Source organism: Olea europaea, unplaced genomic scaffold, assembly GCF_002742605.1.
Source record: "Olea europaea var. sylvestris unplaced genomic scaffold, O_europaea_v1 scaffold447, whole genome shotgun sequence".
Lineage (NCBI taxonomy): Eukaryota > Viridiplantae > Streptophyta > Magnoliopsida > Lamiales > Oleaceae > Olea > Olea europaea.
The window spans coordinates 199,768-221,677 of NW_019262776.1; the positions used below are offsets into that span (position 1 = coordinate 199,768).

Genomic DNA, 21,910 nt, shown 5'->3' on the forward strand with positions numbered 1-21,910 from the left:
AAAAAAAAAAATCGTTATAGATTTTCTAGTAAATCTCACTATAGCACATTTACCAAAATAAACACTATTTTCAAAATTTAAAAGCTCAAATTCAGCAGAAAAAAAGGCAAAATACTAACTGATATATTCTGGATGACCATTATCAGGGTGATCATAGGTGAGTAGCTAGTTGCATTGAACAAAACCTTCAACTTAGTTCCTCAAATGATTGAGAATTGGTCAAGCTGAAGCGCATTATGAAAGATCCCTTATTTCAAAATAGGATGGCTATAAATTCCACAAACAATCGAAACAAGGCACAGATATGTAAACATTATCTGTTAAAATGACATCATTCACTATTTTCAGTCGCGCTTAGTACTGCATTTGCAGGTAATAGCAGCAGTTCCAGCCATGTGCCAATATAAGCAACTACAAAGCACCAAGTCCATTATTAACAGAAGCATGGAGTTTTCATTTTACTTATCAATTTATTCGTAGATAATCATGTTGGAATATTGTTTGAATGACAATGAGGAGTGATTTTGGAATTAATCATGAGAAAAACAAGGTAAAACAAAATGAGAACAAAAAAATGGTGAAGGCCGAAAAATGGCTTGGGCGGCCGCCCAGCCTTATGTTGCAATTACAATGGCCATTTTGCTGAACTGGGAAGGCGCCCGATTTTGTATCGGGAGGTTGCCCGGTACAAAAAAATCTAATTGTTGGCAGTTTGAATTCTGGTGTTGTTTTGAAGTGTTTTACACCCTTTTGATTTGGTTTTTGCATTTTTTCGTGCTTGGTGATTTTAATTCATCATATGTTAGTGGTTTTCATGTTGAAAACATATCACAAATATCAAATTCATTCATTAACATACTAAATCAAATATCAAACTAATTTTTTACAATTTTGTTTTTTAGTTCCCTCTTTCAAGTTTTGATTGCTTGTCATACTTGGATTAAGTTTCTTTTACTCCTACAAACTATTTGCCATTAAAGCCTTCGAGCACTTACTTCGGTGGCGGCAAATATCGTTTGAAGACAGCTATTAATAATCCTGTTCAAACCTTCCATAGTGGCGATTTCTTGTTGCTGGTTTTATTTTCGTTATTCATCAACTTTGTTCAACAAATTAAAACTAAAGACCTATTATTTTGAGCTTGATTATATGGTGATTTTCTTGAATCAACATTTTACTGCAGAGATTTTTTACTCATGCATATCCAAAAACGATAGTACTCCCACAAAAACATGCAAGAAACCATTAACCACTGATTAGCAATCCAGAATGGCAAGATCGGGTGGAATCGAACTCGGTGTTCCCGTATAAAATCATGGCAATGCTGCCTAGTCCTGATTCAGAAGTCACAACTTCGGCAGTGAATGTATGAAACTCCTTGCAACGCTAACCTTCTAGCTGATTTTCCTAAATTAAAATATAAAAAAAATTAATAAAAATTGATTAACGAAATCCTTGCAAAAATCACCATATACAAAATGTTGAGATCGAGTTTCTAGAACTAAGGCCCTGTTTGATTGTACAAATTTTTCATGGAAGTAAAAAATTAAATTCTATTTTCCACCTTTTTGCATGTTTGATTGGCCAAGTTTTCTTGGCAACCCCCATTTTTCACTTTTTTGAGGAATTGTTTTCCCATGGGTTTGGTAATTTTTTATTTTTGGCAATTGAAACAAACTCTATTCCTAATTATAACAAATTATATCTTTTTAATTTACAATTTTCATGGAAAATAAAGCCAACTAAATACGACAAGATCCAAAATTGTAATATTTTTTAGGTAGAAAAATATACCAATCAAACACATTTAATTGATAATTCCCAATAAAATAAATTCTTGACAATTCAATTCCCTGAAATTCGTTTTCTTTTTACCCATATTTCATTCTTACAATCAAACGGATCCTAATAGATTTTCCAACCCCAGACAATATGAGCTAGAGTTTATGCTTCTAAAGGCCGCGAGAGCTAAATGTTGAGCATTGTTTCATTGGTGATCTCCCAATATGTAACGCAGTGGTGATGAACTGGAAGGCCTACGGGACTGGCACCTGAACCTGTCTATAATTTTAGCGGACATGTCCATGGATCAATAATTGAAAAATTGGGGCTAGTTTGGTTTAAATGGTAGGGCTCGATAATTAACCGTCGGATTCGTGTTAATATTACCAAAAAACCAATGGTAGGGCTCGATAATTAACCGTCGGATTCGTGTTAATATTACCAAATAAAATAAAATAAAATAAAATAATAATAATAATAATAATAATAATAATAATAATAATAATAATAATAATAATAATAATAATAATAATAAAGAATAAAAAAATTGGATTTGAATTTGAATTTGTTTTATAAGGTTGACCCTTGAATGTCCATCACTGTCAACCTTTAAAATAATGGGCAACATACAACAATACCCTTAAAGTTAGAAGTCTTTTAAAAAATCATATGAAATATATTTTGGAAGTAAAAATTACTTTGTAAAATTTTTGTCACTTTTTAAAGTTAAGTATTACTTTTTATTAAAAAGTGACATAAATTTCAAGGAAGTAACAAAAAAAATGACAAACATTAAAAGAAAGTGACAAATACTAAAAAAGTGACAAATATTAAAAAAAAGTGACAAATCACCAATTAAAACATTGAACTCAGTTCAATAAAGTGTATAGAAATTTAAAAAAAAAAAATGACACAACCAGGGCCCTTCTCTTTCTCTGTTCACTCATAGCATCTTTATATTAGTTTATCGATAAAATACAATGAAAACGTCAAGTATCTTTAAATCAATTCATCACCACCGTCATCTTCCAACTCAATTGACGACACAACCGCTATTCCTCCACTTTCTCCGTCGCCACCACTATTACTACCAGCAGACCAAAGCCTAAGCACAAAAAACTATATACAAAAAGGAACTCAAATACGAACATGTTCAAAAAATAATGACAAATACCATTCAAAAAATTGACATACATTAAAAAAAATTGAAAAAAATTTAAAAATGTGACAACCACTTAAAAAAAAGTAACAAAATACTAGTCAAAACCTTAAATTGTATCATTTTTACACTCCTATTGTAACGTACTGACGATTCTAGTAAATTTGTTAGAAAAAAAATTGATTTGTCCATCTTTACACCTCTAATGTAACGAACTGATGACTCTATTAAACTTTATGAGAAATTGAGGGGTTATTCTATCGTGTTGTTTTATTTGTCACATTAACCTTAGTTCTTTTTATTTTTTATTTTTTATTTTCACAACAAGCTTCAAGCTTCAATAGAGGGGATTTTTTCAAAAGATGATAATAGGCATAAGATGTGTTATTGGATCAAGATCGTAGATTGGAGAGGAGTTTTTTTTTTTTTTTTTTTTTTTTTTTTTTTTTTTTTTTATCATGGTAGTGCAACAAACACTTTAGATGGAACTCATCCTTAAAATCGACTTGTGAAGGAAGGGTATCCAAAATGTTTAAAAACTCACAAGGAAGCATTTTACGAGTGATGTGAAACATAATTTAATCGTTACATTCCAAACTCTTCAAGATCGGGATCCAAAATTGCACGTGTGCCAATGCTAGAACTTGAATGCTTTTGACTGATGGTACCTGATTTTCTTCAATCATGCTACACATATAAGTTAGAAAACAGGTGGAACACGCGTTCACGCGTAATTGGATAGTTCTGATAAATCTGTCTGTCTAATTCTTCCCTGTTTTAAGCCTGGTTAAGTGACTTTATTTGATTTTCTTTTGATGTCTCTTGTTTACATCTCTAGATTGATGTTGACATTGGTTCTTCCACTGTGGCTAATGGAGTCATGGTCTTGTAATTGGCCTGATTACAACTCTTCTTGTAAGACATATTTGCCTCGTCTTCTCGTTTATTATATTAATGAGGAAAAGTATCTACGGAGTTGAGATGAATTCTGGTAACCTGTATTGTACTGAATGTCTGAAAATTACAAAAATAAGTGGGAAAAGAACACTTCCATATACGGTCTAATCAAAGATAAAAGCTCTAGAGGAAAAAAACTCGTGTAAACTTTGACTAAGAAAACAATCTTGGAAAATCTCGAGTTTGTATATGTATCGATGGAGAAGCACCCGAAAAATTAGAAAACAAAAGATTTAGGGTGCGGTTGGTTTGCCGTTTTCAGGCCATTTTCCGTTTTCCGTTTTCGAAAATGCGAAAAACGCGTTTGGTCCGTCGTTTTTGAAAACGCATTTTCGAAAACGAGTTAAAATTTATAACTAAAAACGCAAAACGACTTTTTATCATTTTGAGTGTTTGCAATTATAAATTGCTAAAACGCTCAAAACGCGGAAAACAAGCCGTTTTCGGGGAAAATTAAAAATCATTTTGAAAATGAAAATGAAAAATGAAAATGCAAACCAAAGTTTTCCCCTTATTTTCTCTTCAGAAATCTGGTTTATATTATTGAAAGAAACCATTGCTTGCCTACAAAAATATGAATTCAAGAAACACAATAAAATAAAGTGGTGCATTTGCTTGAATTGACTTCGTGTACATAAGTGAGTGAAGGATGGAGATAACCAGAACATTATTTTATTACTTTTTAAATTTTTTTTTATTTTTTTATTTTTAATTTTTAAAATTTTTTTAAACGTATTCTCACTTTATGCTTTTGTTGTAGAACTTCTGTTAATTATGCCGAGTTTCACAAATGCTTCAAATGTTTGCATATTTTAGGCCAACACGATGGATGAGTTCCCCGAGCGACTTCTTGATGTTGTACGAGTTTCACAAATAGAATTGTCATCGACTATTGTCCCCATACTCGACTCGGATACAACATAGGTGTTCATATCATGATGTGTCAAATATGTATAAATGTAATTGTTGAAATATATATTTTCCCTTTTTTACCCTCCAAATGAAAAATACAACTTTTTAGTATGTGACATTACATTAGTGCAATAACATACAGGTTTAAGGTACATGTAATTTCAGTTACTTGAGATGTACAAATTAAATTATATTTTGTTCATCACTCCTATTACTGACTTACTGTATACTCTTTACTGTCTAGTTTTTTCTAATAATATGTATCAAATATTAATTCTAGCTCTTATAGTTTGATGGTAAAACCGGAAGAAAGGGGTCGACCATACCATGTGATCTTTTGTGGTAGAATCTATCTCGTTAAATGATTCTAGTCCACATAATGTTTTACCCATTTAGAAGTTTCCGCAACTCAATAACCAAAGGTGATATCAGCAATATGAATATCGAAAAAACTAAATAAAAAAGTTAAAAACTAAAAATAAGACTGTTTGATATATCATTCCAAAATATTACAAATAGCTTCCAAGAGTATACAAACTATATTGAAATTTGAAAATTAAAATTTTACACATTCTAACAAAATGTAACGGGACGACGTCAAGATAACTATTGCGATATAAGATCAAGAAATGCTTTCAAAGAAGCCATTGATGTTGATGGATAACCATTCCCAAATATGTGCCTAAACCCCATAGCTCTATTGTGAACCTTTTCATCACCCATCAATTTCTCAATTTGTTGCATTATATCATCTTTTTTTATCATCTCTGAAAAATCACCCTTTCTTGAAACCATATGGCCCACTTTCAAATGACTCATCACCAATTTTGCATCATAAAATTGGTCACCCCTAATTGGCCATGCCAAAATTGGGACACCAAATCCAATTGCTTCCACAGTAGAATTCCATCCACAGTGTGACAAAAATCCTCCAGTTGATGGATGGCTCAAAATCAATAGTTGTGGGGCCCATCCTTTTATAATAAGTCCTCTATCCCCAACTTTTTCTTTCAACCCATATGGGTAGTACCCTTCATCTTTATCTGAACCGGGTTTCCCACCAAAAAACCCGGGTGGTGGACCTTGTCTTCCTGAACCGGGTTGAATTACCCATATGAATGGCCTGCTCAACTCTCCCAGTGCTTCTGCTAATTCAGCATATTCTTCTAGTGTTGGACCAACTTCACTACCAAATGACACATAAATGACTGACTGACTTGGCTTTGAATCCAACCATTGAACTACTTTGTCTTCCGTGTAGTTCGATTTTCGATCCGATCTACTATCGTGAAGAATTGAATTAGACTCAACTGATTTCCAATACTTGTCAGGCAACAATGGGCCTACACCCAAAACTGTTTTTCGAATTTGAATAGATATGTATTCAAGAAACGGCTGCTCCAAATCATCACACGTGTTTATTAACAAGGCGGTCGAACCATCTGCCTCTTCTAGCCATATCGGTGGTTGTCCAGGTCCAGGCGGGCCAAAATTCATTCCACTTGGCGGTCCAACCGGACCACTTTTTGGGAACTGCGAAGGTGGTCGACCCTTTCTTTTAAGATCTGAATAACTCAAGGCCATGCTTTCGGGTAACCCGGGCAACACCCGGGTCTCACCCGGTTTGACGTCATCAATATGGGCTTTCCATGCAGCATATTCCACAGCAGCAGAACATGCACCAGAGGTGAAAAATGACACTACAGGTATCTCCATTTTCTTGAATAATTCCTTGCTCCAGCTCATCATCACGTCCATTACTACACACAAGGGTCGGATCCGACCCGTATTCTTGTACCTGTCATTGATAAAGGACTCAATTCCTTTGCCCAATTCTTGATGATGATGGTGATTTGGCCTAGACCCATGTCCATTTCCTGGTCCGTGTGCAGACACTTCTTGTTCAGAAACAATTGGTGGCGGAGGTGGTGGTGATGATCTCAACTCCGGCGGCGGCGGTAAAGGTGAATATGAAGCTGGGACTTCGAGCACTTCAACTAAAGAGTGGTTCTGGTTTAGAGAGGAAGGTATGGAGGAGGAGAGATGAGAAGGGATAATGAGAATAAGTTTGTAATTGTAAGAAGAAAGACGTTTGCATAGCTCTATGCATGGAAAAAGATGACCCTGACCAAAAAATGGAAGAACCAATATATCACCATGAACAGTCTCCATCTTGATTTTCACTCTTCTGCAATACTTAGGATTCGCATGCTAACATGTACATATATATACACACAAAGTAACACAGATATGTAATGATATAATAATAGAGGACAAGAGGAGGCAAAAGAGAAACGTAGTAGAGAAGCAAAGTGCTTATTAAAGAATTAGAAGGGTTGACTGTTTGGTTAAAGCATAAGAGATTGTAGAGTACAATCCAAGAAAGGAATTGTCTTGCTCCTTAAGTTACGTCATGCATCAATGCATTCAAATGAGTGATTGGTGATATATTGCCCCCTTTTTAGTCCCATTATTTGGAGATTATAATATTTTGAATAGTATTTTTTTTAAAAATCAGTGGTTGAAAAAAAAAAGTTTTTGATTTACGTATAATATTATTTTATTGAATATTGTGTGATTGAAAATAGGAGAGAGAAAAATTTAATTTAATTTAATGAGAAATAATGAGGGTCAAACGCTGGGTTTGTGTTGACTGTCTTGTTGGCAAAGGAGTTCTTAGCGATTTCAGATATGTTGTCTTTGGAAGACAATTTTTTGAGGTTGTCTTCCCACTAAACTTTTGATAAATTAATATTACAATGGGTGGCATCTCAAGAATTTTACCATATAGCACAAATTTTATTTAACACTCGTCCATGTAACAGAATATTTAAAATTTATTGCATATTTCATAATTACAAAATTTTTATATGTAAAAATTAGAGAGCTGCTATATGGCCGGGACCCCACCAATGGCTAGGGCCTATCTGACCTTGGCCTAGTAGCTTTGTTAAAAAATTTAGGACGTTTGGTAGAGGATTAAAATTAAATTTTTTATTAAAATAAAAGTTTTTAAAATATATAGTGAAAAAGTTGTAAAATCCATAAAAGATGTAGTTAATATTAATTTTTTGAACTTTGACTTCAAACCAAATCTACTAACCTCCCGTTTGGTAGTGCTTTTTTGCTCCCAAAAAATTGAATTTTTGACTGTTATTTACTATTCTAACCGTCATTTTGACTCTTTCACTTACAGATGACCCTCAATTTTCTCCATAACGATCAAAAAATCAATTCTTATAATCAATACCGAATGGGCCCTAAAATTTTAGTGTGAGACGTCTAAAGCAAGACAAAATATTTGAATTTTGAACTCTTATCACTTGACGTAGGGTGGGCCACCAGGGTGGTGGTGAATTTTAAAGGTGGGTCATTCTATTTTCTATTGCGTAGACCCCACAAACATGGGATCTCTCCAACTGCACCGCCCAACATCTCTTTTTCGACACCGTTTAGGTTAAAAGCTAAATTTGATAACAATAAAATATGCAGAGTGGCAAATTAATAAACCGGTGGAATACCTTCTGGTCGATTCGGCTATTTAGATTTTTTTCATAATATTTTGACGTGTAGTCCACCAACTGCACTAGAAATATTAATTAACACAATGTTAGAGGTCCAACATTATTAAACCCCCGTTTATTTCTCATTTTCAAAAAAATGAGAATTAAAAATATAACCGTTATGAACCCCACACGAGATAAAAATTCAAATTTAGTGACTTGATGTGATAAATAACTATCATATTTTTCATTTTAATTAAAAAAGAATGGGAACCAAACAGAGGCTAAATGCACGTGAAACAAGTTAAAAAACAGAAAACAAATTTGTTGGGCAGCAGCTACTGTGTTTTCGAGAATTACCGATAATATGTGACATACATGTGACATTTTATTATTTGATTCTCGTTTGGCTTCTATTTTGTGAAAATAAGAACGAGTAGAATAGTGTTTTTCTAAAGGAAAAATTTTCAATTTACGTATAATATTATTTTATAAAAAAATTTGTAGTTGAAAATGAAAGAGAAAAATGAAATATAATAAAATGAAAATTAATGGAAGCCAAACGGAAACTTGATGTATAAGACAACTAAAAAGCTTTATACGTCAAATAACAAAGTGTTCGTACAACAAAAGTATTTAGAGTAATCGCACAAGAAGATTACTGATAGTTTTCACTATAAATAACATTAGCAGATATCGAGCTTTACCTCTTTTATTTATAGAAAAGTACAAGTAGAGGTGGGGTTACAATTTTTTACACTTGTGTGAGATGAAATTGATACCAAAATTAAATTTTAATTGAAAAAATTGTAACAAATTGAAGTCGAGTGATTATAATCGCATCTTTTTACCATATATTGATCATAAACTAGAACACTAAATATAGTCAACGGAAATTAATCAAAAGTATTTTTCTAAAAATATATATATGAACGAGTGTAATAGGTACCTTTTCTTTGCAAGGATTAGCAGAACAATACGCAGCATGAAGTAAAAGAATAAACCAAGAAAATGCAGCCGTGGCCTAGAAACCCAACAATGTGCTAAGAGCAGGAGAACAAGAGAGATGATTATATAAACTTTACAATCATAGGCCAAAAAAGGTGGATGTTAAACCTTAGTTTTTCCCTTGAGACACTTCAAAATCATCTGGGCGGGGTTTCAGATGGCTGACCATTCAATGCAGAACTCGAAGCAATTGAAGGCAAAGCCCCGTTGTCCTGAGAGGTCGATCCACCCCATTTCGTCTCTGCATCTGTTGGCTCCATCACATGAACTGCACCATCACTCATGCCAAGGGCAAACTGATTGGGATCTGATGGATGTGCAGCAATCACCACAGGGAAGGCATTGCCATTGCTACTGCACAATTAAACAAGTCAAAATATTCCGAAACATGTTTGGCTTAGCTTAAGGGGAAAAAAAAAAAAGTTATTTTTTATTAACTTCTTCCCAAAAAAGTCTGTTGCCCCAAAATCAACGAGACATTCATAATTTCAGTGGAACTTTATCGGGTGAAAAAGAATCTAGGCAACAACACTAATGGCACGTTTGGCAGGGAAGAGTGAATAAATCTGAGCAGTATCAAAGAAAAAGAAGCTAACATCTTGTTCACTATACTGTCCAGCCATGTCCAATATAGCATACCAGACATGAACTAAAGGCTAGGAATTATTCACTTAAAATCAATATAAAAATTTCACAGGTAAAGGTGAAAAAACGATGATGTGCATTGTTAAGCTTAATGATGCTAGATCATTGTCTTCCTAGTTAGATATCATCCAAAATGATCCTCCCAACTGGGGATGAAATTTTTTTAGTTGTACCACTATTTTCCAGTTGAATTGCTGTAAGCAAAATTGTCCAGTCATGTATAGGGAGTAAAAAGCCGCAGCAAGAAAACACTAGAGAGATTGATGTTGTAGCCTGCCTAAGTTTATGAATTAGTGTTACAGGTTCTGATAATAGGCCGTTCTGTCATTTGACATTAGCTTCATCTCATCCCACAGAGGGATAGTGGTACGACATAGATGCTCAATTTTATGCAATACTGAAAGTTAACAACGTCTAGCGAGTGAATTATCCAAATGGTCACTGAACTTTGTAAAAACTTTCTACGGGGTCACTGAACTTTAAAAATCACCAAATTCATCACTGAGCGTTGCAAAAAGGTTTCCACGGAGTCACTGAACTTTGCAAAAAATTTCCACGAGATCACTGAACTCTGTAAATGGTTTCCCAAGGATCACTTTCAATGATGAATTTGGTGATTTTTAAAGTCCAATGATCCCGTAAAAACCTTTTACAAAGTTCAATGATCAATTGGATGATTTTTAAAGTTCAGTGACCTTGTGAAAACATTTTGCAAAGTTCAATGACCATTTGGATAATTCACTCACGTTTAGCAGACCCTACCAGTTTAATAAGCAAAACGAACACACTCCATCTATGCTTCAGTTCTTTTAATGTTTTCTTATGTCTACACCTCTTTTTGGTTGACATTCCAACAATTCATAGCGAAAAACAATTAGCCATGAAAACACGTTTACACTCCTAATAGTTAACCATAAGCTCAGAACCATGTACAAACCATCTTGTATCAATGCAATGTATCTCACACAAGCTATCTAAATCATCATATAGTATTTGGTCATCATGTTATTGTTGCATATGAAAGAACCCTGGCCCTCCACTACTATTCTTATAACCACAGAACAATTCCTTTAACTATCAGTAATATCCACATTACCAGACCCATAAAAAGAATTTCAACAACAAATCTAAAACCACGTTATGAAAGAATATTCAGTTAAGCCCAGAGAGTAGTACCAAGGAAAAATGTGGAATTTAATTGTCATCGAAGCATCAGCAGTGGAATAGTTAAGGGATCAAACATTTATCTACATAAGATTAGCTGTGGTTTATAGGTGACTGCTTTAATGACAGCATTGGGTATTTAAGAACATACAAAATAAGTAGGTAACATCACATATTTTTGTATGCCTTCATAGCAAGCTACAGAATGGAGAAAGTCAATATGAAACGTTTTGGACATACTTGGGAATGTGGATGAGCAATTACATATAAAGGAAAGCAAGTGGTAAGGCAGGGACAGCAAAATGAAATTAGGAAAAACAGTGCATACATGACCCCTTGAATGACTGTCAAATCTTTAGATTGATAAGAATATTGCTGCACTGGGAACCAGTTTGCAGTGGTACATTTCTTGTACCTGAACACAATTGACTAACAGCCTTCAGCATTCTCTCCACAGCTCTTTATAAATTTTCTATATACATGTTCAACGCACTGACAAAGAACCTTCACGAAGATCATCAACTATACATTGAATTCTATGTTCAGGACCCAAGAACACAAACGGTAATCAAATTTGGTTGTAGCGATTTTGAATCCTAAAATGCAAATATCCACATATGATTTGTTAACATCACATGATGTGGGAATGGAGGATAAGATTCAGTTCTGGGAAGACTCTTAGAATGGGAGTGCTTATTTGTCAACAATATCCAGATTATATAATCAATCTTTGTTCAGAAATTTTCTTCTTAATTCTGTCGGTTTGCTTTCTGATGATGGAAACATGAATTGAAACTTTCTGATTTTTAGAACCTTCGTGACAGGAATTTTCAAACTTGTCTTCCTTGTTAGCTATTCTTGAAATTATTTACTTCAAGCCTTTTCCTTAGATAAAAAATCCTGGACATTGGACTCCTTGGGTATATACTATCCTGAAAGTCATATTCCCAATCTTTAGTTAATTTCCCTGTTACCCAATGTTTGTACCTTATAAATTTATTTAGCAGTCATCTACCTTTTACGGAATTACAAGGAAATTGACTGTTTTCTCATAGGAAGATCAAACCTGTGACTTGGTTCAAATGATACATCCAAATCTTTTTAATTTGTCCTTCATGATCCATAATAAGGAGAAAGGATTTGGAATGTACTGATCAACTGCTTTTAAATTGTGAATTTGCTAAGGCTAATGAGGCTGATTATTACATTCAACAGACTGAGTTTGTGTGCCATAGAATATGAAATGGTTATGAATAATATTTAAGGAAAGAAAGTTAATTTTAACTAGAAGGCAACCTTGTTTTGGTATTGTAACAGGCCTCTACATCTAAAGGGTTTAAGGGTATGCCTTTTCACTAAGGGTCCGTTTGATTGTAAAGATGGAATTAAATTATCTAGAAAATGAATTTCAGGAAATTGAATTGTCTAGAATTGTTTTCCTGAAAATTGTAAATTATTGTGTTTGATTGGTATAATTTTTCACGTGGAAAATGTTCAAATAAAAGTATTTTTTTATGTTCGTTTGATTTTGTTTTACATGAAAATTAATTAAATGGGATAGATTTTACTGGTATTGGGGATTAAATTTGTTTTCATTACCAACACACAAAAAAAAAAACAAAAATTTTAAGAAAATCATCTATCTTTTGATGTTCGTTTGGCTTTATTTTACATGAAAATTGTCATTTAAAGGGAAATATTTTTTTACAATAATTCTTAGAATTTGTTTCCATTGCCAACACAAAATAATAATAATAATAATAATGCTACAGTAGGTAGGAAAACCAATTTCCCACCATAATTGGTTTTCCTTAAAAATCAAGAAAAGTGCAAACTTAAAGACAACCAAGAATTCGAATTCCATGGAAAAAATAAAAAAATGTATCAAACACCTAAAGTTGAAAAATTCAATTCCAATTCCATCTTCCAATTCCATTCCCACCCTATCAAACACACCCTAATTTGTTCTCAGATCAAATGGAAAGAAATGCATTTTTGTGGATTTGTAGTTCCTCTACTATTTCCAATAAATGTTAGAAATAGTCCATTGATCGTTAAAATTTCGTATCTCAGAATCTATAAACCACAAAACAAAGAAAATAATCACAGAAAACCTTTTATATGCTAAAGAGAGAGTTGATGTAAAAACTAAAGTTAATTGTGATGACAAACTAGAGTCAAGAATATAATGATGAAGTCTTCACAGCCAAGAATTTCCAGTGATTAGATCATCAAAAGTGGTTGACAACATTTTCCCAGAAATATAAGAGTGAGGAGTTAGATGCTCACCGAACGCAAGCATTCAAGTTGAGTATCATAAACTGCAATTTGGCTTTCATGAACAACTAGCAGATGAGATTGATTATTATGAAACTGAACTCTAGTTTCTCCAACCAGAGGAGTTTGGAGAGCAGGGGGCGCTTGTATGGGCCGCGATTTCTTCTTCTCCCACCCATCAATATTCCAGACATAGAGCTGCAATCATAGTTGGGACCAACCATATTAGTATAAAAATTTCTAGCAATAAGCTACCAACTCAACACCATGCCTGGCGAGAAATTTTTATTTACTAACTAGTTACTAGTTTCCTTGTAAATAGCAGCTAGTTTCCATGTAAACTTTGTGTCCTTAATTAGCCTTGTAACATTCTATAAAGCAATAAGCAATACACATGAGAAAGACATTCCACAAAAATTGGCAAAAAAGGAACAATGTTTAAGGTCATCAAATGGGACTTGCCTGAGCATCAGCTCCAGATGATACCAATACATTCAGACTCTGAGAAAAAGCAAGCCCTGATATTCGCTTCTGATGACCCTTGAGCTTGATCTTAACCTAATGCATGTCCAAAAACAAAGGATACAGTCGCACCAAGATATCAATTGGTAAAAAATCTCAAGGGACAGAACAACAATACCTCCACATATTGCAAAACAGAGCATTTAAAGATCATAATTACAATGAAAAACATCTAACTCATCATTAACCTATCTTAAATAGCTGACCTCGAAAATCAATGATAGATAATTCCTAAACTAGCTTAAAAAAAAACAGACAAAAAGGTCACACACTTGACTAGATCATTCAAAAAGCTATTATACATGGAAGCAAACTGCCAAAGAGAATAAAAAGTAACATGCAATTCTAATCTGAAATAGAGCCCAGCTTTCTCGCTAAAAATAGACTATAAGCAGTGTCTTCTGTTTCTTACTTCACAGCTTCTTCTGTTTCTTGCTTCAACCATAAGATGAAACCAATAAATATAAAATAAAATCCTCCTGAGCAAGGATTTATATGCGACTAAGACTCATGTTAAAAAGAAGAAATGGTTCTTTTGATTTTGATAATACAAGAATCGGATTCCTTTATTAACAATCCAAATAGAAGTATGATATTGTCAGTTTCAACACAACCCAGTCTTGAACAATGACAAAGGATGTTTACCTCATCAACCCTCACATTGTATATTTGTATAGTGGAGTCCTCCATTCCAATAGCAATAATATTGTTATCCTGAGGATGAAACGCAAGATAGGTGGCAGCAGGGGGCGGTGGCATGAAAGTCGTCATGACCTATTCAGAATATATGTATTCCATTTAGTTATATTAAAATGCATGCACCCACATGTTGCAATGCCATCAAGGGATCATAGCAAAGAAAATTTTCAGACAGTCTCAAGCAAAGATGCTAATAAACCTTGAAGGTCATCATATTGAACAAGGAGACCTTCCCACCCGAAGCAGACATGACATAAGAATCATTTTTAGATAAGGCAATACAAGCAACTGACTCTTCAGCTGGTTTAGCATCACTTAAGTCATTAGACATGAGACCCCCACTAGTAGGCTGCCACAACTGGGGCACACTGGATGCAGTAGACTGAAACAGTATATATGGAAGAATTTAGATTAGAAGAATACAAGAATACAAGAAATCATGAATCAACATAAAATGTATACTAAATCCTAACCTTCCCAGATGGATTGCGTTCATTGCGCTGCCACTTCCAGAGCTTATGAACGGCATTGGAAGCCAGAGCTAATAAAGCTAGTCCAGAATTTGTGTAGAGCAACCGTACAACCTGCAGTACAATACACATTGTAACATCAAAATATATAATGGTCAACAGGGGGCAAAAGGCACTAAAAACTACTGGAAATAAAGCATTCATAGCTTGGGACAAAGATGCTAACACGTTAGGAAATTGGACTCAACATCAGTAACCAAGACAAGCAGAGACAAATTTGAAAATAATGTTTTCTGTTAAAAGTCAAATGCCTTCCCAAGTAGACTAGAAACAATTTTCAGATTTCTAGATATAATTATAAAACTTACTTTGCTAGCTGTCAGAGGATCAGGCAACTTCAGAGTCTTGAGTTGAGACGGATCGGCTATATCAGGAAACTTCCAGCTTTTGATTTTGTCAACATTATCAGAAATCCTTGGTTTTACATCAGCAACTCTGCTGCTTTCCATGGTAGCCTATGATTGTCCAGATAAGTTACGCAAAAGAAAAACAAAACTCTGATGGTTGCTTTCAATTTGGGCGGAGGAGATGAAGGATAAAAGAATACCAGATTGCCAAGGGACGCGGGTTGTTGAATTCTATCAGTATGTTCCAGTATTGGAGCAACAGAGGCAGAAGCATTAGGGATTGGACCTAAACCACCAGCAATCAAAGGCTGCAGAAAAAGTTGCGAAGGAGAAATCAAGACCAAATACATGTATCATGACAGATAAAACAAACTATAAAACAAAATGGAAAATTACTTTGACATTGACTGATTCTGAAAGACCTCGAGCTCCATCAAATGCTCTGTTCTCTAGCATTCTCAGCATGCGTTGCCCATCATTATTTGCTAAGATCTTAATTCCATTATCACTAGTTGTAATGGCCAGAAGCGACCCTTCCTTATTAAATCTTAATCTGGGGCTTGCCTGCAATGGAAATAGAATTACAAAGCAAATCTAGGAATTCCAAACATTCAAGACTATAAATGTATCAAGCAGTAAGGGCCTCATTTATTAGAGATACTAACAGGCAATCCACCATCAGCATCAGTGAAAGTAAGCATGCTGGTATTGTCCATCTCCCAAAACTTTATCTGAAATTCGTCGCCAGCAGCTAAGAAACGATTTCTTGTTGTGTCAAATTGTACAACACCTAAAGAACGTTTCCGAAAACCAGAATATGTCCTCTTGATGGCTCCTTCACTCTCATTCCACTCAACAAGGTGGGATTCGCCTTCTTTGCTTGTTCCACAAGAGAATAGTCTGAATGGATTATGATATTAACAAAAAAAATAAAAAAATTGACAGTTATTTATTTAACTCCCAAGAAAACTGTCTTCTCACACAAGTGATACCAGGCAACAAAGGTAATATTATCAGAACTAGAGAATAAAGAATTTTCTGCAAGAGTTTGCCAGCACAACGTAAAAAAAATAAAAAATAAAATGTGCAAGTCAATCCCAAGATACTTCAGTCATAATGCCACACTTCTTAAAGGAAATGTATAAATATCACCTCCAGAGGACAGAAGTCACAAAACCGACTAAGCCATGAGCAGCAAAAGCTTGACATTAAAAGAAGAAATACTGAGTCTCCCAGTTAGCAAAACAGGCTCAAGTTAAAGTAATCTAATACCCCATGTTACTAAGGAGCTTTTTAAATAAAGTTTTCGTTATTAATGATATAACATTGTTAAAATTGTCTGATATTTTTACACAACATACTCTTGGTTTTAGTATCACTACTTACATCTGGTCAAATTTATACATGTAGGTCTTTGTCAGATTCTCTCCGTTTCCATCAACATTCATTTACTTGTACCGATTCAATTTTGTTACAAGTACTCAATTAGAGCATATTTCACATGGTGTATAGACTACAGAAGCTACTCGCTCGGTTAACAGGCATAGAAGCCACAATTTTACATGAAGAAACCACTGGCATTACAGAATTGTGGAAAGGCCGACTGTTGGCATAAATCTGGCCCCAATGAAATATCAATCTACCTTGAGTTCAGCACTACCATTGCTTTCCTCAGAAAGTTGACTAATCTTTTAGGAGAGTCATCAGGATTTAGGATCATCAATTTTGAAAATTTTGGTTTTTAAATGCTCCTATCATTTTTATTTTATTTTTTGGTTAATTTAATTACTTCTAAAGTTGTTTGATACTGATGGTAGAGGAACTAATTCCAGTGATATAGGTCCTGAATTCTTCATCCGTTGTGCTCATGAATATGAAATACCAACAGAATTCTGATTCAAAGATATCATTTTTTTGTGTTTCCACAAATAAATAAATTCCTGGGGAGCCGCTTAACTCAATGCACTATACATTCAGCAACTGCAACTTTTATCCACAGCCAGTCAATTCTAAACTGTGAACTTTTTCTTCCTGTGTGACCTCCACCATGAATGCCAGCTACAACAGTATCATTAACTTGCTACATTTTCCACAACAGAAAAAGCAAATGTGATCTAGTGCATTGGCCCCATTGTTGCAATATGTTTTCAACAAAGAACATTATCGAAGTACTATAGCTGTCTAGTAGTTCTAACCCTACCTTTCAATTTTCATTGCGATGCTACGAAAGAACCTTATCTGACAATACCATATTTTTGTGTAATGCAACACTTGGTCCCATGAATGAGCTTTTGAATTTATGGAAGTAACCTATAACATGAGCAGGTTTTTCTTAGGGGGATGGCAGTTTCTAAATCTCTTTTACAAGTCAAAAGTACATTTCAATGCTACTCAGGCTAAAAAGGCTACCAATGAGTAAAATCATAAATTTTTACCCCCCGGAACTTAAAGTTTTAAGTAAATACTCACTTGGAATGGCATTGAACAAGCTGATATATCCCAAACCTTGAAGTTTTTCAGAGCTAATCTTTCTCGGGAACCAACTTCCCAAATGCTAATGTCACCAACATTTGTTCCAACTGCAAAGTAAATGATGGGCGGTCATGTATCAGAGATCAACAATATGAATTTATCATCTATAAAATTTCAAAATCTAGATCATTGTCTTGCCCAAAAACACAACTCTATCAGAACTTTTGAGCAAGTTAAAAGAAGCACAATGTTAAAAATCAATCTAGGATCAACCTAGAAGAACAGTCTGTTGTTGAGGATGGAAGTCCATGCTCATAACATTAGATCCTTGGCTAAGGTTCCGTACAACAGTTTTAGGAAGGTCGTCTGGTGAATAAATATTAGGAGGATGAGACGAACCAGGAAAGGACACCTAGAAAATATAGCATGGTGTGTCAATACAGAGGTTAAGAATATAAAGAATCAATACTGATAGTAAGACAATAATTGGAGAAAAACAGGGAATGGATTAATGCTCCACACATCATCTGATTGGCCAGTGCGAATGCGTTTCATTAAATGTTCCGAATCAGCAGTTTGATAATCCAATCCAGGACCACCTGGTGGAGTCCTCGGATGTTTCAGAAATGCAGCTGAGGATTACAACACAGCAAAGGTAATATTATCAAACAACTCAAGAAAAAGAATGAAAATCTCAACAATTGCATCCAAGTTTATGCTTACAATTAGACAACTGACCAGAGCTAGAAGCATGAACAAGACCAGGAGGACCTGCAGCAACAGCTGCATGAGGAATTGAAGGGGTGGCACTCGACATCCAACCTGCCATGGCACTTGGAGGAGGAATTGGCTGGAATGGCTGCAGTCAGAATGTTAGAGCAAATGAGACGCAAAAAATGAAATCATAGGTTTGCAGGCAAAAGCAACCATTCAACTTACACCGTGAGCTCCAAGAGGAGGAAAAACAACAGGCTTTGGAATTGGCCCAGCAAGAGGGTTATTAGCAGGAGTAGGAGCACGTGTGCCATTACTAGAAGCACAAGTGTGATCGGTAAAAAGTGTTTTTATATCTGGGTTTGGACGCGGATTCTTGCAAAGTTGATGCTGCCAGTTTAGACTGCAAATCCAAGTAGAAGAAAATTTAACGAAGCTAAACTTAATGAGAGAAATGACAAGGAGAAACTGAACCATCATGAAGGCTTTAAAACAGCCTAAGCAGTATGTTTTACCAATTGCAAAAGCAATGCCAATAATAAACATCTATAGATATTACACCATCATGCAGGTGCAATACACAAATAGAACGAAAGAGAGCATTTAGCTAATTGAATCAAATTCTATTTTTGAACATTAGCTAACCTTTGATTGATCAATGTCCTCAAGCGTGATGCTTTGAAAGAAGGCAAGGCGAGCTTGTCACGAAATAACGGATTTGCTTCTATAAGCTTTTTCAATTCAACCAGCATAATATTTCGTGCTGACTTTGTGTCCCCGTATTTGGAGAGCTGCTCATTCTGCCTAGAGACATTTTACAAAAAAATAAAAGGAACGAATTACTGATAAGATCAAAAGCTACACTACAACTAATCAACTAAGCCTTTGATTACCTAAAATTGTCAAGAGTTAGAAGCTGGGTAATCTCCTTAAAAAGATCTTCATTGAAAGATGCAAACACCTTGAGATCCTTCACAAGAATCTCAACAGCTTTCGCTCGGTCTTGTCTGAAAAGCATCACACGCAATTAATGATAACAATTATCAACGTCCAAAGATCAACAGGCCACTTGAGACAAAACTTACCTATCAAGAGCTTCAAGATATTTTTGCTTTCTTATCTCAAAGAAAATTTTCATCGAATAGCGGTTATCCTCGACCTTGGTGAACCCACTTAAATAGCGTTCAACTTCGTCCCATTCACCTGCTTGAATTTGGTCCTCAAAGTACTTCATATTGAAGAAGAAACCAGATTCTTGCTCCAACCTATGTTCATTTTACACGTATTCCAAAGACAATAGCAACAATTAATTTTAGTTGACAAACCAAAAACTGATCACACAATAGATGTTACAAAATTTTCTTGATAGTTTTTATGACGGAGAACTGAAAACAAATAAAGATACCATCTTTTCTTTTCTAGCTTTTTTGCCTAGGAGAAAGATAGGATGCTTAAATTTCATGTTCAACCTTATTACCTACCTTAATGGAGGCAAATTACTATTAAACTAAGTTCAACCGAGAGTGAAGAGTGTTCTTCGACAAGTCTCACACAATGCAAAGCTTATAACTCATGTTTTACTCCCTATGCACTAATTGCATTTCATTAGCAAGTACATAATCAATTAGCTTTAACAAGAAAGTAACAAATGAAGCCAAGGAGAGAGCAACAAAAGGACTTACTTATGTACTGTCTCCTTGAACTTCTCTTCGTCCAAGAACTGCAGGATTAAGAAAACCAGTTCCCTACTCAAGGACGACATAGTGACGCCTCCAGGCACCCCCAACCACTCCAGCTCAAATCTACGCAAGTAACCACGGAAAATGACTCGTGAGGATCCAAGACCATACAAAGTTTCCTTCTTTTCTGCCTTCCACGCTAAAACATTCAAGCAAAAAGTCATTTTGAAATTCCACTCCGTCCCATAATACAAAAAATAATAATTATTCGTTATGCCACAGCAACCAAAAAAATAATAATAATAATAATAATAACTTTCTTGACAAACGAACCTTCAAAATTCAAAACTCAAAATACCTGTAACGTATCAAAAAAGCATCTATGCTTTTCTCTATAAAAAATCTCTCTTTTACTCAAAACCTGCAAAACAAGAACAAATGGTACTGTTCCCAGATCTGGAGCACACTTCCAAGTAAATTAGAAGATGGGTTCACTCTATAAATGATCCAGATTTCAACAATGCACAAAGAGCTAGGGTTTTCTGGGTCGTAGAAAAAACCAACCTTTTCTACCCTCGATGCTATACCACCTCTCTCTCTCCACGTGTGTGTATCTCCATATACCTTAAATTTATTTCTCTTTCTAGATCTGTAGCTTAACTTCTTGTTTATGTAGCATCAAATATCAATCAACTAGTTAAGTTATTATTTTTTTTTTTCCTTTTTCTCTGTGCAGAGAGAACAACTAGGGAGAATTAAAACGACTGATACCTGATATCAAAATGTAAATAAAATTAATTGATGTGATTAGTCAGCTGTAGACTGTAGCTCTTTTATTGGTCGGCGAAAGCGAGATGAGCCTGGATTTTTTTTTTTAATTTTTATAATTGATTATTCACAATAAATGACAGTTTTCTTTTCATTTTTTTCCCTTTTTTTTTCATTTTTTTTTTCCATAATCTACAAAAGATAGTGAAAATGACTTTGAATTTCATTTTGGAAAATGCTCATATAATAGACCACCTCCCTGACAGAAGGCCCACAAATGAGGGTGGGGCCCACCAAAAAAAAATGGACCCTCCTCCCTGTTTGTGGGGTTCGATTAGACTGCCCTCCTATTCCTGTAGTACACCCCTTTCATTTTCCTACTTGCAAATACCTTTTATTACCAACACGTTTGATTGACTTTAACTCTTATTTGTCTCTCATTTTTAATAACATATTCATACAATATTAATATATTTTACATATAAGCTTTTTATTTTTTCCCCCCAAAAAACTATTTTAAAAAGGGCTAGAAACATAAGTTTAATAACAATTTTTTTTTTAGTTTCACTAATTTTCCTACTTATAAGCAAAAAGTATTAATTATTATAATAATAAAATTGCTCATCCATTGCTTGTGTTCGATGATCAAGATCAATGTACAAGTTCTAAAATAAGAGTCTTTAATAAAAGAATAATATTATATATTACAAGTAATAATCATCACCAATTTAAATAATAGCGGAGTCTACAGCCACTATTGAAAATAATGTTA

At 34.5% G+C, this 21,910-nt stretch overlaps 2 protein-coding genes across 2 annotated transcripts; both read right to left on the minus strand.

Moving 5' to 3' along the window:
* Window positions 1-5,283: 5,283 nt before the first annotated feature.
* On the minus strand, window positions 5,284-7,139 carry LOC111388024 (UDP-glycosyltransferase 73B5-like). Its single transcript, XM_023012682.1, has one exon. It carries the CDS (start codon window positions 6,980-6,982, stop codon window positions 5,417-5,419), a length of 1,566 nt encoding a protein of 521 aa, XP_022868450.1. The 5' UTR covers window positions 6,983-7,139; the 3' UTR covers window positions 5,284-5,416.
* Window positions 7,140-13,028: 5,889 nt separating this feature from the next.
* On the minus strand, window positions 13,029-21,143 carry LOC111388031 (protein TPR2-like). Its single transcript, XM_023012689.1, has 23 exons — window positions 20,729-21,143; window positions 20,374-20,569; window positions 19,777-19,956; window positions 19,585-19,698; window positions 19,337-19,495; window positions 18,917-19,094; window positions 18,716-18,836; window positions 18,500-18,609; window positions 18,251-18,389; window positions 17,954-18,084; window positions 17,477-17,585; window positions 17,023-17,148; window positions 16,658-16,728; window positions 16,487-16,543; window positions 16,171-16,419; window positions 15,902-16,069; window positions 15,706-15,813; window positions 15,467-15,613; window positions 15,102-15,212; window positions 14,828-15,010; window positions 14,575-14,703; window positions 13,870-13,965; window positions 13,029-13,605 (listed from the first exon to the last, which is right to left on the minus strand). Exons 2-23 carry the CDS (start codon window positions 20,451-20,453, stop codon window positions 13,408-13,410), a joined length of 2,964 nt encoding a protein of 987 aa, XP_022868457.1. The 5' UTR covers window positions 20,454-20,569; window positions 20,729-21,143; the 3' UTR covers window positions 13,029-13,407.
* Window positions 21,144-21,910: the final 767 nt, after the last annotated feature.

Excerpts from the sequence above, each read along its gene's own strand:
- LOC111388024 (XM_023012682.1), bottom strand. The coding sequence starts at position 6,982 with ATGGAGACTGTTCATGGTGATATATTGGTTCTTCCATTTTTTGGTCAG.
- LOC111388031 (XM_023012689.1), bottom strand. The coding sequence starts at position 20,453 with ATGTCGTCCTTGAGTAGGGAACTGGTTTTCTTAATCCTGCAGTTCTTG. Across the intron at positions 19,699-19,776 it reads TATCTTGAAGCTCTTGATAG|ACAAGACCGAGCGAAAGCTG; the intron begins GTAAGTTTTGTC and ends GATGCTTTTCAG. Across the intron at positions 16,070-16,170 it reads ATGCTGATGGTGGATTGCCT|GCAAGCCCCAGATTAAGATT; the intron begins GTTAGTATCTCT and ends TTTCCATTGCAG.